Raw genomic sequence first — 20277 nt, forward strand, 5'->3', positions numbered from 1 at the left:
GTCTCCATTGTCATTTGTTTCTAGGTATTTTTTGATTTCCTCTTTGATTTCTTCAGTGATCACTTCGTCATTAAGTAGTGTATTGTTTAGCCTCCATGTGTTTGTATTTTTTACAGATCTTTTCCTGTAATTGATATTTAGTTTCATAGCATTGTGGTCGGAAAAGATACTTGATACAATTTCAATTTTCTTAAATTTACCAAGGCTTGGTTTGTGACCCAAGATATGATCTATCCTGGAGAATGTTCCATGAGCACTTGAGAAAAATGTGTATTCTGTTGTTTTTGGATGGAGTGTCCTATAAATATCAATTAAGTCCATCTTGTTTAATGTATCATTTAAAGCTTGTGTTTCCTTATTTATTTTCATTTTTGATGATCTGTCCATGGGGAAAGTGGGGTGTTAAAGTCCCCTATTATGAATGTGTTACTGTCGATTTCCCATTTTATGGCTGTTAGTATTTGCCTTATGTATTGAGGTGCTCCTATGTTGGGTGCATAAATATTTACAATTGTTATATCTTCTTCTTGAATCGATCCGTTGATCATTATGTTGTGTCCTTCTTTGTCTCTTCTAATAGTCCTTATTTTAAAGTCTATTTTGTCTGATATGAGAATTGCTACTCCAACTTTCTTTGGTTTCCATTTGCATGGAATATCTTTTTCCATCCCCTTACTTTCAGTCTCTACGTGTCTCTAGGTCTGAAGTGAGTCTCTTGTAGACAGCATATATAAGGGTCTTTTTTTTGTATCCATTCAGCCAATCTGTGTCTTTTGGTGGGAGCATTTAGTCCATTTACATTTAAGGTAATTATCGATATGTATGTTCCTATTCCCATTTTCTAAATTGTTTTGGGTTCATTATTATAGGTCTTTTCCTTCTCTTGTGTTTCTTGTCTAGAGAAGTTCCTTTAGCATTTGTTGTAAAGCTGGTTTGGTGGTGCTGAACTCTCTCAGCTTTTGCTTGTCTGTAAAGGTTTTAATTTCTCCATCAAATCTGAATGAGATCCTTGCTGGGTAGAGTAGTCTTGGTTGCAGGTTTTTCTCCTTCATCACTTTCAGTATGTCCTGCCACTCCCTTCTGGCTTGTAGGGTTTCTGCTGAGAGATCAGCTGTTAACATTATGGTGATTCCCTTGTGTGTTACTTGTTGTTTTTCCCTTGCTGCTTTTAATATGCTTTCTTTGTATTTAATTTTTTGACAGTTTGATTAATATGTGTCTTGGCTTGTTTCTCCTTGGATTTATCCTGTATGGGACTCTCTGTGCTTCCTGGACTTGATTAACTATTTCCTTTCCCATATTAGGGAAGTTTTCAACTATAATCTCTTCAAATATTTTCTCAGTCCCTTTCTTTTTCTCTTCTTCTTCTGAGACCCCTATAGTTCGAATGTTGGTGCGTTTAATGTTGTCCCAGTGGTCTCTGAGACTGTCCTCAGTTCTTTCCATTCTTTTTTCTTTATTCTGCTGTGCAGTAGTTATTTCCACTATTTTATCTTCCAGGTCACTTATCCGTTCTTCTGCCTCAGTTATTCTGCTATTGATCCCATGTAGAGTACTTTTAATTTCATTTGTTGTGTTGTTCATCGTTGCTTGTTTCATCTTTATTTCTTCTAGGTCCTTGTTAACTGTTTCTTGCATTTTGTCCATTCTATTTCCAATATTTTGGATCATCCTTACTATCATTATTCTGAATTCTTTTTCAGGTAGACTGCCTATTTCCTCTTCTTTTGTTAGGTCTGGTACATTTTTATCTTGCTCCTTTATCTGCTGTTTGTTTTTCTGTCTTCTCATTTTGCTTATCTTACTGTGTTTGGGGTCTCCCTTTTGCAGGCTGCAGGTTCATAGTTCCCGCTGTTTTTGATGTCTGTCTCCAGTGGCTAAGGTTGGTTCAGTGGGTTGTGTAGGCTTCCTGGTGGAGGGGACTAGTGCCTGTGTTGTGGTGGATGAGGCTGGCTCTTGTCTCTCTAGTGGGGAGGTTCATGTCTTGTGGTGTGTTTTGGGGTGTCTGTGGACTTATTATGATTTTAGGCAGCCTCTCTGCTAATGGCTGGGGTTGTGTTCCTGTTTTGCTAGTTGTTTGGCATAGGTTGTCCAGCACTGTAGCTTGCTGGTCATTGAGTGAAGCTGGGTGCTGGTGTTAAGATGGAGGTCTCTGGGAGATATTCGCCATTTGATATTATGTGGAGCTGGGAGGTCTCTTGTTGACCAGTGTCCTGAAATTGGCTCTCCTACCTCAGAGGCAGAGCCCTGACTCCTGGCTGGAGCACCAAGAGCCTTTCATCCACATGGCTCAGAATAAAAGGGAGAAAAAGTAGAGAGAATTAGTAGAATTATGAAGAAAGAAAGAAAGAAAGGAGGGAAGGAAGGAAGGAAGAAAGAAAGTAAGTAAGAAGCAAAGAAGGAAGGAAGGAAAGAAAGGAGGGAGGGAGGGAGGGAGGGAGGAAGGAAGGAAGGAGGGAAAGAAGGAAAAAAGACAAAGAAAGAAGATACAGTAAAATAAAATAAAGTATAATAAAGTTATTGAATTAAAAAATACTTATTTAGAAAAAAAAAAAAGGAACGGATAGAACCTTAGGACAAATGTTGGAAGCAAAGCTATACAGACAAAATCTTACACAGAAGCATACACATACACCCTCACAAAAAGAGGTAAAGGGGAAAAAAATCATAAATCTTGCTCTCAGAGACCACCTCCTCAATTTGGGATGATTCGTTGTCTAAAGGATGGAAGGAAGGAAAGGAGGGAGGGAGGGAGGGAGGAAGGAAGGAAGGAAGGAAGGAAGGAAGGAAGGAAGGAAGGAAGGAAAGAAAGGTATAATAAAGTTATTAAAATTAATTATTAAGAAAAAGAATTAAAAAAAAAAACATGGACGGATAGAACCCTAGGATAAATGGTGGAAGCAAAACTATACAGACAAGATCTCACACAGAAGCATACACATACACATTCACAAAAAGAGGAAAAGGGGAAAAAATCATAGATCTTGCTCTCGAAGCCCACCTCCTCAATTTGGGATGACTTGTTGTCTATTCATGTATTCCACAGATGCAGGGTACATCAAGTTGATTGTGGAGCTTTAATCCGCTGTTCTGAGGCTTTTGGGAGGTCTGAGGTCTTCTGCCAGCCTTCAGTAGGTGTTCTGTAGGAGTTGTTCCACATGTAGATGTATTTCTGGTGTATCTTTGAGATGCAAATGTCCTATCTGGTCTTCTCAGGAACTCTTCTCTCTGCCGTCTTTTTAAACTTTGTGCTTAGTCCAGTCTCACTTGCTCACAGGGTCCTCGGTGCAGAGGCCTTGCACCAGGCACTTCACACCAGAGTTAGTAGTGTGAGATGGCTGTGCGGTCACCTCAGCTCCGGCTGCGAGCAGAGACGCTGCAGGGGAAGCTCCACTAAGAGTTTTAAAATTGTTTTTCTGTTACTTCTTGGTCTGTTTCTTCTAGTGGCTAAAAATATTCTTAATTTTCACCATTAAAAAATATCTGGATATACCTCACAAATATGAGTATTTAAATAATACATATAAGTGCATTTCAGCATTTCAGAAGCAATGTGTGTCATTTGAAGATTTTCCTTGAACAAATGCAAAGCAAATATTAATTTAAAAAATTAAAGGGATCTTTTAAATATTTATGTACTCAAATTATAAATCTAGTAAAGATGGCATTTTACCTTGTGCTAGTTATATATTAATAATGAGAGCTGTGTTTTATTAGCACACTTTTCTTGTAAATTGTGTTTTGTGGAGTTATGTTTGGGCTGGGCTGTAAGCACAATTAATCCACATCACGTGCATTTTATATTAAACAGTGGAAAAAAAGTGAATTACATTTATCCACCAGTATCTGTTTTTAAACCATAAAAGTCACAGTTGAATTACATCCCTTTAATTACATGTTTTTCAGAAGAAAATATGTGAAACTTCATGTCGATGAATGTTATTACTATCACGCCTGTGCCGGCTTAATGCCAAAGACTATTCTAAAAATAATGTGACAATAAACATCCAAATATACCAAAGCATAGTGTACTTGGAACAAAGCATATGAATGGCTGAACTTTTTATGCTTAAATTAGGAGTTAGAGCATCAATTTACAATAGCCTTTAAACATTTTAGAACTGTAAATGTGCGTTGTGTCATTTGTAGCACCTGGTACCATGAAACTGTATTTTCTAATATTCCTATTCATTCTAGTTTTTCATACAAGGTTTTACATTGAAATTTTTTAATTGGTATGTAATTTATAACTATAGTGATATATAGAGAAGTTCCATGCATTTCCTTGAAATCCTCTGTAGTCATTCCTATCCCCTCATTTGAACCATACAGGAGATTTTAGATTTACAAAACCAGATTTAGATTTAGATTTAGATTTAGATTTAGGTTTTAGGTTTAGACTCAAAATTTGTGGATCTCAACCATGGCTGGAAATCAGTTGCCATCCTACCGAGATTTTACAAAATACACATGCATACCCAAGCAGATATATTTTGTGAAAACTTTCCCAGTAATTCCGATGCACTGTAATGATGCTTCATCAGGATCTTGGCACTCTGTGACACCCTGCCCCAGATGCCAAATAAAAAAAGTTTAAATTTTCTTGACTTTATTTAAGTGCAGCACACAGTAGCTATTGTAGTTTATCTTTATATAAACCTAAGCAAAAAAAAAAAAAAATCAAACTCAGTAGAAAGCTTTGTAAGTTAAAGCTATATTATATATTCATATTCATTTTAAGGTCTTAAAATATAATTCAAAATCCAATTTCCATGTTTCACAAATCCATATTCACTTTTCTTCCCAGATTTTTTAGGTGTATTAGAAATGACATTTTTAGTGTCCTAATGATTGAGATATCTGATTCCACTCCTGGTGACCTCTCCCTTCTATAAATAAAAATATAACTCTGCCTAGCTTAAGTCCAAATCCATGATTCTACAAGAGAATAAAGCCTTGAAGGATTTAATAAATATTCTATGGGAAATTATAATAAGATTTTCAATTGGGGAGGCCACAAGAACCAAGACTTGAGTAAAAAGGAGATACTGACTCTTATTTGTTCAGTGGTTATTTTAAAACCAGAATGATCGAATGATCTGGTCTTTTCAAATCTATATATAACCTTAGCTGTTTCCTTTTCTAATTCAGGAACATTTTTAAAAGTCATAGCATGGTCAACTCTCTGATTTAGAAACATATAAAAACTGAATTTTAACTTTAAGCTTAAGTTGTAGAAGTAATCCTCCAGGGACTGTTTTCTGCAAAGTCACTTATAAATCAATGGTTGAGAACTCAGAATGCATTTTCCCATAAATATTTCTTTTAGAGCTTCTGCTTAAGTCCCTAGGCAGAGCCATAAAAGCCTCTTTAACACAGACTACAGCTAAAGGATGTAACTTTCAATATGGAAGGGGGCCTGTAGTTTCCTTCAAAAAAAGAAAGTGTGTTTTCCTCCCCCTCTACATGCCTTGTCTTGGGCAAAAAAATTTTAAATGCCATTTTTCTGTGGCATCCACCCCTTTCTTCATATCCTCTTTCCAGGTCCTCAGATATTCAACTTTTATTGTTTTTAATTCCATGTGGTAACACACCTTCCCTAGGCTTCTCCTCTCATCCCCAGGGTAGACCTTTTTCCACTACATAGAATCACCTCTAACCTGGACCTTCACCCCACCCTAATCTAAGCTGCCATTCTCTCATTGCCACAGATCTCAGCTGGATATAAAGTTAGACTAATTCATACTAATATGTGATTCACAAATACTATTTTAATTCCCCTGGATAAGTTTGCATTTTTTACATGAACTTGTGAATCCAAATTTTTTTTCATTTTACTTTATTCTGGTAATTATACTTGACATGAGATCTACTCTCTTGACAAATTTTTAAGTGTACAATATAGTATTGTTCACTATAGGTACAGTGTTGTACAGCAGCTCTCTAGAGCTTATTCATCTTGCTTAACTAAAACTTTATGCCCATTGATAAGTAACTCCCCGTATCCCCCCTCACCACCCCCAGCCCCTGGCAACCACCATTGCACCCTTTTATCTCTATTCTCACATCCTATTCTGATTCAATTTTTTGATGTTTAATTCACCCCTACAACATGTTATTTCTTGTCTAATATGCTTTGCTTTTGTGGTTCCCTCTTCCAGGAATGCCCTTCTAGTCTTTTGCCACCTGAGTTTTTCATGATAAGCATCATATCTTCTGGAGGTCCTTGCTGAAACCCCAAGTTCATTCTTTCAGCAAAGGTCATGTCTTTGTATTGAATACTATATTTTATTCTGTCTTTGAAGGCCTTTGAAGGATTTTAAGCAAATGATTGGCAGGGTGATATTTGTAATTTCAAAACATTGAATATATTTGTTTAAAAAAAAAAAAAACGTTGTGAGACTTCCTTGGTGGTCCAGTGGTAAAGAATCCGCCTTCTAATGCAGGGGACACAGGTTTGATCCCTGGTCAGGGAACTAAGATCCCACATGCCGTGGAGCAACTGAGACCACATGCCACAACTACTGAGCTTATGCGCCTCAACTAGAGAGCCTGTGTGCCGCAAACTACAGAGCCCACACGCTGTGGAGCCCACGCACCACAGCTACAGAGCCCATGCACCCTGTAGCCTGTGTGCCACAACTAGAGAAGAGAAAACCCACACGCCACAACTAGAGAGAAGCCCGCGCGCTGCAACGACGAGACCACGAGCCAAAACTAAGACCTGACGCAGCCAAAATTAAATAAATAAATCCTTAAAAATAAAAAACGTTGTTAGACAATAATGTGATGACTTCAGGACAACATAGCACATTTGCACTAAGCACAGACTAAGTACTTGAGCTCACCCTAGGATGAATGGACACTGAGAGGCTTAAAGTGTCCATGGGGCACAACCCACAAGGTAGGGTTTTAAAAACCATCATCCAGAGCTTTCATTACTGTGGAGACAATGTGACATGCCAGTGACTGCTCAGATCTGGGAGATGTGCTCCAGGGCCTGAGAGGAGGTTGTGTGGAGCTCTGTCAGAAGTAGCAGATTTTTTCTTTTTTTCTCCTTTGCGGTACGCGGGCCTCCCACTGCTGTGGCCTCTCCCGTCACGGAGCACAGGCTCCGGACGTGCAGGCCCAGCGGCCATGGCTCACGGGGCCAGCTGCTCCGCGGCACGCGGGATCCTCCCAGACCGGGGCACAAACCCGCGTCCCCTGCATCGGCAGGCGGACTCCCAACCACTGCGCCACCAGGGAAGCCAATAGCAGATATTATTATGTGTACCTTTCAGAAACCACCTTCCAATCAGGCTCACCCTCTCTGTCACTTAGAGGTTAAGCTCCATGTTTCTTAACAGTCGGTCTGAGAATGCAAAGAAAAAGAAGAATGAAGACAAACTGAATTCCAGCTACTAAGCTCTGAGATGCAGTGTGTAAATATGCCACGTTCGCTCTCTTCTATTTGAATCTGCCTTCCTGGGAAAAAAAAAAAAAAGTCATTAAAAAATTCATAGTTTCTTTTTGATTAATCTCTAGAAGTCAGCCCAAAGATATTAAATCTCAGCACTCTCACATTTTTCTCCTCCCCTCATAAACAATTCAATTCAACTTGAATTAATATTTATTGAGTGCTGACACAAGGCATGGCAGTATAGTGGATGCTGTGACAGAACGGCTACATAAAAGGAAGAAAACCAGCATCCTACCTTAAAACAAAAACATGTTTTTTTATACAAGGCAATAGGAATAATGTAGTAAAAGCAACCAGTGCACTATAAGATAGTATCAAAGGTTATTTAACTCAGTGACTATTTATTAACCATCCACCATATTCAAGAAAACCAATATATCCTAAACTACACTTGAGGAGGCTTATGTTAACAAGGGCTAGAAAAAGGAGTATAGAATTTGTTTGAAGGAGAGAGTTGCATCACTTGTAGAGAAACAGATTTTTGCCATACCTCATGAATGAGCGGGGTTATTCCTTTCAGCCAGTCATGGATAAATAGATCCTCATTTGTTGGTTTATCTAGATTGTTCTCTGTTTATTTTGGTTTAATAGTCTAAGAGCTCTTTCATACCTTGCTTTATTAAGCTAAATTATGCTGCCTAAACTAGCCCAGACTGGGTCATTATGGCACACTTGGGACCAACAATTTTCCAGCTAACTCCAATTAGTAATACAAGCTCTAGAATTAGACTACCTGGATTCAAGTCCTGACTTCACTATCTACTAGGTTATTAAATCTGTTTCTTCTTGAGTTTGACTATCTATAAGATGGAGACAGTAACTACCCTTATATCAGAGTCGTTTCAAAGATTAAATGAGATAATACTTCTAATGAGCTTATAACTTCATTTGGTGTATAGTGTTTAAGAAATGTTAGATATTTTTTCCCTATAAGACTGTGGCAACAATTGAGGTTTATGAGTTCCCAAAAGAATATACAACTATTTTGGGAGATTCTCTTTAATCAAGCACACATTTTATAAACAGCAGATAGATAGATAGATAGATAGATAGATAGATAGATAGATAGATAAATTGTCACAGGTTGGGTTCCCTGTGAAGAAGATTCTTAAAAGAATATTTGCATGAAGGAACTTTACTGGGGAGAACTCTCAGGGTCAACTCTCTTATTCCTGTGGTTTCCGGAAATTTGGAAGCTGATAGTTCTTAGCTGAGCCCCTTTCTGGAAAATGGTTTTGTCTAGAGAAAGCTATCTCACCCAAAGCCATGACACCTTTACAGTGGTAGCCTGCATCCAATAATTAATTGATGTGGGAATATAAGGGCCCAGACCCTTCTCCTCAATTTAGACCAACTCTGAAGAGTTACTCCAGATCCACAACATTCCATGGGATATTCCAAGGCCTTTGTTGTGAATGCACTACTATTCTTTAACTTCTGTTGCTGCCCAATCCTGTTTTCTCCTATGCCCCACAGATGTTCATCCTGAGAATGTGTGATCAAGGATCAACATTTAACAAAATCAATGAGTTTTACTGCTTCACCAAGTACATTCTTATATAAAACTATTTTTGTTCTTGTTGTTCATGTAGCAAAGAAGAATATGAGAATACTAGTATAGGTTAATTTGGTGCTATTACCTTAATTTGTGTTAAGACTCCTGAACTTTTACCCACCAGAGTTTTGTACCACTAGTGAAAATATCAACAAAGTGAAAAAAAGGCAGATGCATGTCTTAGTTCTCTTATAAAAAATAGTTTTGACCTTATGGACCCCTGAAAAGGTCTTGGCCATGTGAATTAGAAATAAGTATACTACATTGTATAGACCCATCATAGAAAATGGAGAAAGTAGTTTATATTCTTTTCAAACACCAAAATCTCATTTTTTCATGGTGCCATGTGTCGTTATTAGAACCATGATTGCTATGTTGCTGATATGAAAGCAATTAATTCATATCTCTTCAAATGTTGGTGATAAGGATAGTTAAAATAATTTTAAAATAACTTGCATAAAATAGAAAAAGAGGGAGCACTCCCAAACTCATTCTGTAAGGCCAGCATTACCCTAATAACAAAGCCATCCAAGGACACTACAGGAGGTAAAACAAAAAACAACATTGTAAAAAGGAATTATACCTCACAACCAAGTGGGATTTACCTCAGTATGCAAGACTGGTTTAACTTTCCAAAATCAGTTGTTACCCATCATATCAAATGGCTAAAAAAGAAAAATCACATGATCAGAACAATAGGTGAAGAAAAAGCATTTGACACAATCCAATGCCAACTCATGATAAAAACTCTCAGTAAAGTAGGAATAGAGAAGAATGTCCTAGACTTGATAAAGACTATGTAACAAAAAACCTACAGCTAACGTCATACTAATGGTGAAAAACTTAAAGCTGTCCCACTAAGATCAGGAACAAGCAAGGATGTACACTCTCATTACTTCTTTTCAGTATCGTACTGGAAGTACTACCTAATGCAGTAAGACAAGAAGTTGGGATGGGGGGGGCAGTTGGAATATAGTCTTTATTTGCAGATGACATGTCATCTATGTAGAAAATCTGAAAGAATTGACCAAAAAGCCTAGACTAATAAGCAATTATAACAAGGTTGTAGGATACAAGGTTAATATACAAAAGTCATTTGCTTTCTTACATACCAGTAATGAGCAAGTGGAATTTGAGATTAAAAACAACACCATTTACATTAGCACCCCACAAATGAAATACTTAGGTGTAAATCTAACAAAGTATGTCTAAGATCTAAATGAGGAAAACTACAAAACTGTTATGAAATCAAAGAAGAACTAAATAAATGGAGAAATGTTCCATGTTCGTGGATAGGAAGACTCAATATTATTAAGATGTAGTTCTTCCCAAGTTGATCTACAATTTCAATAAAATCCCAATGAAAATCCCAGTAAGTTGGGGCTTCCCTGGTGGCGCAGTGGTTGAGAGTCTGCCTGCTGATGCAGGGGACATGGGTTCGTGCCCCGGTCCGGGAGGATCCTACATGCCGCGGAGCGGCTGGGCCCGTGAGCCATAGCTGCTGAGCCTGCGCATCCGGAGCCTGTGCTCCGCAACGGGAGAGGCCACAACAGTGAGAGGCCCGCGTACCGCAAAAAAAAAAAAAAAAATCCCAGTAAGTTATTTTATGATATTAACCAACTGATTCTAAAGTTTAGAGACAGAAGACCCAGAATGGCTAACACAGTACTGATGAAGATCAAAGTTGGGGACTGACACAACTTCAAGACTTATTATAAAGCTATAGTAATCAAGACAGTGTGGTACAGGTGAAAGAATAGACAGATGGATCAATAGAACAGAATAGAGAGGCTACGATGAACATAGTCAACTGGTCTTTGACATAGGAGCAAAAGTAATACCATGGAGAAAAAATAGTCTTTTCAACAAATGGCACTGGAACAGCTGGACATCCACATGCAAAAAAAAAAAAGAATCTAGACAGAGAACCTTACACCCTTCACAAAAATTAACTCAAAATAAATCACAAATCTAAATGTGAATCACAAAATCATTAAACTCCTAGAAGATAACATAGGAGAAAACCTAGACAACGTTGGATATGGCAATGACTTTTTAGATGCAACACCAAAGACACAATGCAAGAAAGGAATAATTGAGATAAGCTGGACTTCATTGAAACTTCAAACTTCTATTCTGTAAAAGACAACGTCAAGAGAATGAGGAGCCACAGACTGGGGAAACTATTTTCAAAAGACACATCTGATAAAAGACTGTTATCCAAAATATGGAAAAACTATTAAATCAACAACCCAATTAAAAAATGGGTCAAACTACTAGGTATAAAATAAATAAGTTACAAGGGTATAATGTACAGCACAGGAAACATAGTCAATATTTATAACAACTTTGTATGTGTAATCTATAAAAATGCTGAATTACTACATTGTATACCTGAAACTAATATAATATTTTAAATCAACCATACTTCAGTTTTTTTAAAAGCAAGCTGAAAGGAAATAAAAGACAATAGAAAGAAAAAGAAAAGGCCAAACACCTTAACAGAAACCTCACAATAGAAGATATACAGTTAGCAAATAAGGACGTGAAGATTCTCCATCAGGGAGATGAAAATTAAAATGAGATACCACTTTGCTCTTATCAGAATGGCCAAAATCAGTAACACTGACAACCCCAAATGTTGGTGAAGATGTGGAACAACAGGAACTCTCCTTCATTGCTGGTGTGAATGCAAAATGGTACAGCCACGTTGGAAGACAGGCAGTTTCTTACAAAAACTAAGCATACTCTTTCCATACGATCCAGCTATTGCCCTCCTTGGTATTTAGCCAAAGGAATCAAAAACTTATGTCCACATAAAAGCCTGCAGCTATATAAACTGCTATAAACAGTCTATAAACAGAGATGTTTACAGCAGCTTTATTTATAATTGCCAAAACTTTGAAGCAACCAAGATGTCCTTCAGTAAGTATATGGGTAAATAAACTGTACATAAAGACAATGGAATATTATTCACCACTAAAAATAATGAGCTCTCAAGCCATGAAAAGACATGGAGGAATCTTAAATGCATATAACTAAGTGAAAGAAGCCAATCTGAAAAGGCTGCATACTGCTTCCAACCATATGACATTCTGGAAAAGACAAAACTATGAGACCATGAAAAAATAAGTGGTTGCCAGGGGAGGGGGGTGGCAGGTGTGATAAACAGGTGGAACACAGAGGCTTTTTAGAGCAGTGAAAGTACTATGTTATTGATATACGATACTATACATAAACAGTATGTGATATGTAATGGTGAGTACATGTTATAATACATTTGTCCAAACCCAAAAATGTACAACACCAAGAATGAATCCTAATGTTCAAACCATGGACTTCAGGCGATTATGATTTGTCATTGCAGATTCACCAGTTGTAACAAATGTACCATTCCAGTGAAGGATGTTGATAATCGTGTGGGGAGGCTATGCATGTGGTGGGGGGCAGAAGATATAAGGGAAATCTCTGTACCTTCCTCTTAATTTTGCTTTGAACCTAAAAGTGTTCCAAAAAATAGTCTTTTTTTTTAAAGAAATAACTTGGTGCTTTGTGCCACCCTCAGAACAAGATAGGAAGTTAAATTTCAACCTGGTGTTAAGTAACTATTTCTCTTTATAATGTAAGAGTTTCTGTTGCCAACTGATTTTTCAGGAAAGTGAGTGGAGAATTTTCTGATTAATATTAAAATGACAAAAACTACATATGATTATAAGTTTTTATTAAATAATGACTATTATTAAAATAAATGATGGGCTGTGCTATGTGTTTTGTATGTGATTCTCACTACAATTCTGAGTTAGATTATACTATTCTCATTGTAGAGATAAGGAAACTGAGGCACTCTTTAGTGTTCAGATCATCCATTAACATTTCCTACTATACAGAAATTCTGCCTTGACAAGAACTGTTGATACCAGATAACTTCACTTACTAATACGTAAAAGAACCATCTCTTTAAAATTAGTGTAATCCTTTCTAGTCCAAAAGAATTTATGCTTTCAAAGGCTTTGAGATTCCTAATAGAGGAGAGGTAGGTAGGGTACATGACAGAAGAGGCAGATTTCATCTAATTGTGCACTAAGAAGATGGATGGGAAACATAAAGAGCTAATAACACCAAAGATTTTCTTTGCTAGGTTATCTTTTATACATTAATTATACAGAAGAGCCTGCTTAAATGGATACTCTTGCTGTAGAATGTTTCTTTTAAGAGAGTGTTCTTTTCCTTACTCTGCACTTGAGTTGGGAGATATTATCAGAGAGCTATCGGGGACGTATGTTGATAAAGTAAGATGAAGTTTATTCCGTTTGCAATATAAGTTTATTTATTTAACTGACTGATGAATCATCATTGTACAGGAGACCATGTCACTGTGATAGGGTCAAATCGTCACTGTGTTTAAGCTACTCTATAGTTTTAAATCGTATATCCATGAAATCTGCTTTAACTTTGCAAATTTTGAGATACTCTTATGTATGCCTCTATCACACTGTATAAGGTAATATAGTCCTCTAGTCTCTTAATAGATATTAATTTTTAATATCATTCATAAATAAATGTTACCTGATGTGTGAAACTGACTTGAGAATCTCATGTTTCTCAATAACCCCATTAATGACAACAATCTCCAAAAAACTAAGTAGAACAATATGCATTATTTTTCAAACTTAAATTATTTTTATATTCATTTTCTCTACATTTGTACTCTTGTACTATTTGTATCTGGTCTTGTTGGTGCACACATCTTGTATGAATGACAACTGGATTTTTTTTACTTTTTAAAAAAATATTATTTTTATTTAGAAAACAAATTTGTGGATACCAGTGGGGAGAGTGTAGGGGCGAGGGACAAATTAAGGGCATGGGATTAATATATACAGATTAGTATTTATAAAATAGATAAGGATACACTGTATACCCATCATCTTGCAATAACCTATACTGGAGTATAATTTGCAAAAAATACTAAATCACTATGCTCTACACCTGAAGCTAACACAATATTGTAAATCAATTATACTTCAGTTAAAAATATTTTTTTAAATCAAGGTGAGAGGCATAAATAGTCAAGGGATTAATTACTACATACCAGTGCTGTGCTTGGCTTGTTATTCATATTTCTTTTAATTTTCCCGCTGGGAACTATAATAAAATAGTCCTGTTTTCAGTCAATTGCCAACTCCTTTCTTTATATTTGCTCTATATCGTTTTCCCTGGGTATCCGCGGGGGATTTGTTCCAAGACCTGCCTCAGATACAAAAACATGCAGATGCTCAAGTTCCATAGCCAGCCCTGTGTATCCGTGGATTCTGCATCCTCGGATACAACCAACCCAGGACTGTAAACATAGTACTGTACACTATCTGCCGGCTGGTGGAACCCACAGATGAGGAAGGCCAACTGTGTATTTATTGAAAAAACTCCAGGTATAAGTGGACCTTCACAGTTCAAACCCATGTTGTTTCAGAGTCAACTGTATAAGGAAAGATTGGGAAAATCTAGTTATTTTCTGTTTGCATGTGGGTTTTTTTTTCCATTCTCCTGCAACTTTCCTAAACTCGTTTATGCAATCAGTTTTTCTTTTTCGTTGATCATTTTTCACCATATTTCCAGCAATCACACAGCTTTCATCACATCCTAGGTTTTACTGCCTTGGGAGCTCACTACTACGGAAAGTGAATTCTTTTTTCTTGGAAGTCTTTGCTACTATCTTACTCGATTTTAGTTTCCTTTTGTTACTTAAAGTTTTTGAAATCATTTTTTCTGGACGTTAATTTGGTGGATTCTCTTCTCGCCTTTCTTTTCCCTCCTTCATCACTTCAAGCTAGATTTTCCTTTCCTTTAAATCTCCAACAAATTTTTATCTTTTGTTATGAACACAGTCAATGATCAGCAAACTTGATACTTACATTCATTGGATCCAGTAAAATAAATTCAAGAATTTCACTTAATACACCACACACACCTACACAAACAGGCACACATGCATGCATGCGTGCACACGTACTATAATAAAATAAATCAATGGAAATAACTGTGATTCTCTTTCAGAAACATGATGGCCACTTCACAGTCATCCAGTTGGTTGGTATGCTCCGAGGCATTGCATCAGGAATGAAGTACCTTTCTGATATGGGTTATGTTCACCGAGATCTAGCAGCTAGGAATATATTGGTCAACAGCAACTTAGTATGCAAAGTTTCTGATTTTGGTCTCTCCCGAGTGCTGGAAGATGATCCAGAAGCTGCTTATACAACAACTGTAAGTTTATACATCCTTTTCCAATATAGTTTGTTTACTTTTATTATTTTTAATGTTATTAGAGTAATTCTGGTTTTGTTTTCTAATTTTCTGCTCTCATTTGTCGTTTTCCCAATTTAACATCATTATCTAATTGAGAAGTATTTGTTTTATCTGAGTGCCTGGTTTAAAAAAGAATTGACACTTAATTGTTTCCTTTCTTCCACTCTGTGGGGACTTTAACATCATGCTTAAGATCCACGTCATTACTGCCCTCACAAAAAATCTGCCTTTGCCTGAGTATTTTTGATGTTTCAATAGTTATCTCGTTTAAATGGAGTTCTGTACAGGCCAATGGTGCAATCAATTAAGTCAGTGATGGTAAAGAACCAGTGGTTAGGAAATGAAAATTTTTTTCTCATAGCAAATGTTATGGAACGTCTGATCATACTTAAAAATGAACAATGTAGATTTCTCTGGAGATATATAAATACACTCTCAACCTTCTTTTGAATGGGACTTGGGGGAAATGTGAGCAGGAGTAGAAGGCTAAAACTTGAGACCCAAACTATCATCTGTCAATAATTCGATCTCAACTTAACTCATGAACCAATTCATTCCACTGATCTCTTTGGTTATTGTTTCAAGGAGTTAAGTCTCAGGCTGTCAAAAAGCTAATAATTTGTAAAATTATACTAGTCTGTTATTTTTAAAACAGAACCCTCACCATTGACTCATTTCAGCTTCAATGAAAAATGAGTCAGTAAAACTATTCAAGATGTTTTTATTCTCTTCTCTTATTCTGACATTACACATTATTTTAAAAGAGGCAAATGTTTTATTTAGTTATCTTTTATTTCATTTTCTATGAGTTTTTTTTTGAAACCTCACTGTATTTAACTGCTCTAGAATGGGTACAAGTTTAGTATTATGAATAAAACATGTTATACCCTTACTATGTCTGCTTTGTAAAAATCCTCTACATTAATGTATTGATGATATTTTCACTAATTTCTCCAACAATGAAATAGTTCTAAGGAGAATAAATTAATCTGAGTCTGATATATAAGGTAGAAGTATCTACTGATCTTCTAATTTGATCAAAAAGCTTCATAAAAATAAAATTCTATCAAGTCTGAAAATAAATTGTTCATTTTAGAAAAAGCAGTATTTTCAAATCCATTTTCTAACTGGAAAATGTCATAATTATTTTCTTTTCAAGGCTTTTATTTTCTTCTCTTTTATTTTTGTAAATGTGTAACTTAAAGCGACTTTTCAAGTTATGGAACAATGCGTGTAAGATTTTTCTACTATGCATATTATTTACAGCCTTAGAGAACAGTATTTAGAATTATTATAAAAATATTATAAAACAAAATGTTCAGTAAAATTGCAACAAGTATGATCTACTAAAAGGATAAAATAAGATAGGAAATAATGAACAATATATTTAGGAGTAGTTACTAGATTCTTTGGCTGTATATCTATATAGATACACTTGAAATTCATATTAAATAATATTTTAACTGCTTCTTAAAATGAGAAGTTCATAACTAAATTTAAGATACTAATAAAATTGACAGGGTAACTCAAATCCTGAAGCATGTATAAATTTTGTTGTCATACTTGACATCCAGATTCCAGACATATTCTTCTCTCTTATATGATTGTAAGGACTAAGAGGCCTAGAACAGTGCTGTCTTAGTTTAAATCTGACTACAGAATTAAACATCAAATTAGGTCACCATATACTAACACTATGAAAAGTGCTTCTTGAAAGTTATAGATTATGTCTTTGTTTTTTGAATTTTAGAATTCTATTTATTTTTTTATACAGCAGGTTCTTATTAGTTATCCATTTTATACATATTAGTGTATGTATGTCAATCCCAATCTCCCAATTCATCAAGATTATGTCTTGATTAAGAAATAAGTCTCTGAATTTGAGGTACCAAGTAAATGGTAAATAATGTAACCAAGTACTTTTTTAAAAAAAAAGTCTCAGACATACCTAATTGCTCAGAGGATCATGGGGTACAAAATATCATATACTGGTTAATTGACTTTATAATGAACATGGACATTCAAATCTCAAAATAGCAGACCTCTTGCCTTCGAAGAGCTTGCCTTTTGACAGGGTAGACAGACTCATGCTTCCTTGCTATTCAGTGCATTATATCATGTGGCAAAAGTCTGTAAAAGAAATGTGGAAGTACCAAAAAGCAGAGGTCTGGAGAAAGCATCACAAAGAAGATAAGTGGAACAAATATTAAAAGATTTCATTAGGCAGGTAGTTGGGGGGAAGATCCAGATAGAGGAAACAGAAGAGAAAAAGACACAGAAATTTGGGGAAGTGAATGGGAATGTTTACACAAATGTGGACAGTTTGGAATGGGGGCGAGAAGCAGTGGAGGGGCCAGGTTTCTTAGGAATAATTGTGATGGTAGTTGGGTGGCGCATCAGGAAATTTGAAGGTTTTTCTATAGTAATTAAGAGACAGACATTGATTGATTTAAATAGAGGAATAATAAAATACATACATGTTTTAGAAAATATTATTGAAACAGTGTGAAGGAAAGCTTGAAGGACAGGAGGACTGGTAACAGGAAGACCAGTTAGGGCATTATTGCTATAGACCAAAAAGGTCATATGGCTTTAATTAGGGCAATAGTGGTTGGAATAAAGAGGGAGGAAAATTGAAAATTGTTATGAATGTATAATTTACAACTCAGTAACTAACTAGATATGAATTATAAGGAAGAAGAAGGACTGAAAGATGACACTAGTATTTCTGGATTGAAAAACTAGTTGAATGGTGATGTTTTATTAATCAAGACAGAGAATCCCTATTAAAGATAACTTGGCTAACTTACAAAGCAGAATTATAACAAAAGGTCACAGGTACTCTGTCTCAAAGTCATCAAGATAATGCCAGATTGAGCGGTGTCATTCTGTTCAAATTTTGTGTAAAAATTTTAGGACTTTATATAACTGTACTTTTTGTATTTCCTGTTAAAAGGAATGAGACAGAAAACTACTGCCTAGTGAAGATATACCTCAGTTCAAGCAAGCCCTGTAAAATAAAATAAAGAAGAATGGTCATTTATATGAAATTGATTCTTTGCTTTATAAAAATGTTAAAATGAAAATAAATAGCAAGCTCTCTTGATACATTTTTTAAAGTAGGATTTCATTTTTAAAAGTTTTATCTGTATACAACTTTCCTGGAACAAACCTTTTACCTTAAAAGATTTTGACTCTTTCTCTTGCTGTATAATTGCTATTTCCTTAATTTTTTAATAAATGTTTTTATCTGTATCACAAAGGATTTGGAGGAAGGGAGGCTTGTGAAGGGTTTTAAAAACAGGAAGACATCATAGATAAAGGTGTTTTTTTTTTTGTATACTTCAAGAAAGTAGTCATTGAAACTACCCTTTCCGAATCAATACAGGGGCAAAATAAATAAACATTTTCCATTATGATGACTTTGCCAATATAGAAAGCACATATCACAGCAAAGAGCAGTAAGAACTGGTTAAAAGACAGGCTGGAAAGATGGGGTGACCATTGTGACCCCAGTACTGGCTATCATGCTGAACTGGTCAGCCTGTGGTAGGTGGAGCCTACCACAGCAGAATGGCCATTGGAGCCAGACTGACCAGACCAGAAAGAGATGAGACAAGAGAAATTACTCTGCCAACAATTACTGAGACTTTAGCCCCCTAGTTAGAAGACCTATCCATGGAATGTATGAGAATGTATTGTCTACACTATAAAATATGCTAAAGTAAATAAAAGAATGGGATTTACAACTGATAATAAGCAGAAATTCTAGTATTTCTTCCTGCAGCTTAAGAGTGTTTTTTGCATGTCCTGCATCAAGTTTAAGACTATTCCTTCAACATGTATTCAATACAGTTTATTATGGAGCTACCATATTTAAGGCCCTATCCCTTGGAGGGCCAATTACTAAAACTAAAGGGATTCTTGAGAAGAGATAAAAGGCTGCACAGAGAGAGGACCAAGACTAACTGAACAAGTAACGCATAATAAAACCAACAGTTGTTCAGACACCAAGAGTGGGCAATGCAGCTTGAAACGCAACTACAGGAGTAGCAGACTCTCCTGGTAAGATCTGTACTAAAATACATCAAGCCTTTGCAAAGGGACATCAAGAACTGGTGAAGGCATGAAAGCCAAGAAATGTGGGCTAAAGATAGAAGGGAAAAAATGCACAAAAATAGGATCTAGACAAGGACTGAGAGGCCTTGCTTGTACATGCCAATTCTATAAAGAGGCTACCAGGCACTTCATGAGGAGAGGTTGGTGAATGATTATGAACCACACCTAATGATACATATACAATTAGTGATATGTAGCTAAGTTAATTTGCACAAAATTTACTGAGTTGGATTGTTCTCATTTGATTACATGGTCTCATATCTGGTTATAATTTAAGTGCTAAGAAATCTCTTCCTTTACTGAATCTAACACACATTCACATGGACAATTGTTTTATATCCAGTTCTGGAGGAGGGACTCTCTCTCATTTGAATATTGCTAAGCAACAAGTCTTAAACTTACATTGAAAATATTAAGCCTCTTTGCTCTCAAGTATGGAAATGAGGTCCTATTTACCCAAAAAGAACATTAAAAGATATATTATGGCTCACACTTGTCTGTTTTAAGAGATGAGTTTTATTTAAGATATGGTACAATGGCAGTTACTGCTCAGAGTTTTTTTTAACTATAATGAGTAGCTCCATTTCTTATAGTTTAAAGATGGAAACAAAATGGAAGAATCATTTTATCACAATATCTGTAAAAATTCTAAAATTCCTTGATACTGATTTTCAATTGTGTTCACTTGTGTTATGAAGACAAAGTTTGCTTTTTATTTTGATAATGATATTTGCATACAAGTACTTTCCTAGTTGAAGTACAGTCTCATTATTGACAACACATAATCCGTATAATCACAGTTCTGTTAACATCTTAATTCTATTTACTTTGCATT

The 20277-nt window shown here is 35.8% G+C and overlaps 1 protein-coding gene across 2 annotated transcripts in view; it reads left to right on the top strand.

Moving 5' to 3' along the window:
* The window catches only part of EPHA6 (EPH receptor A6), an 867569-nt gene that overhangs the window by 726127 nt on the left and 121165 nt on the right, over positions 1-20277 (top strand). For both annotated transcript variants that reach the window (XM_060010502.1, XM_060010503.1), the window contains one exon: positions 15072-15281. In XM_060010502.1, coding sequence (XP_059866485.1) covers positions 15072-15281 — 210 coding nt within the window. The remainder of the gene's footprint in view (positions 1-15071; positions 15282-20277) is intronic.

Source organism: Delphinus delphis, chromosome 4 (genome assembly GCF_949987515.2).
Source record: "Delphinus delphis chromosome 4, mDelDel1.2, whole genome shotgun sequence".
In the NCBI taxonomy this organism is placed as follows: domain Eukaryota; kingdom Metazoa; phylum Chordata; class Mammalia; order Artiodactyla; family Delphinidae; genus Delphinus; species Delphinus delphis.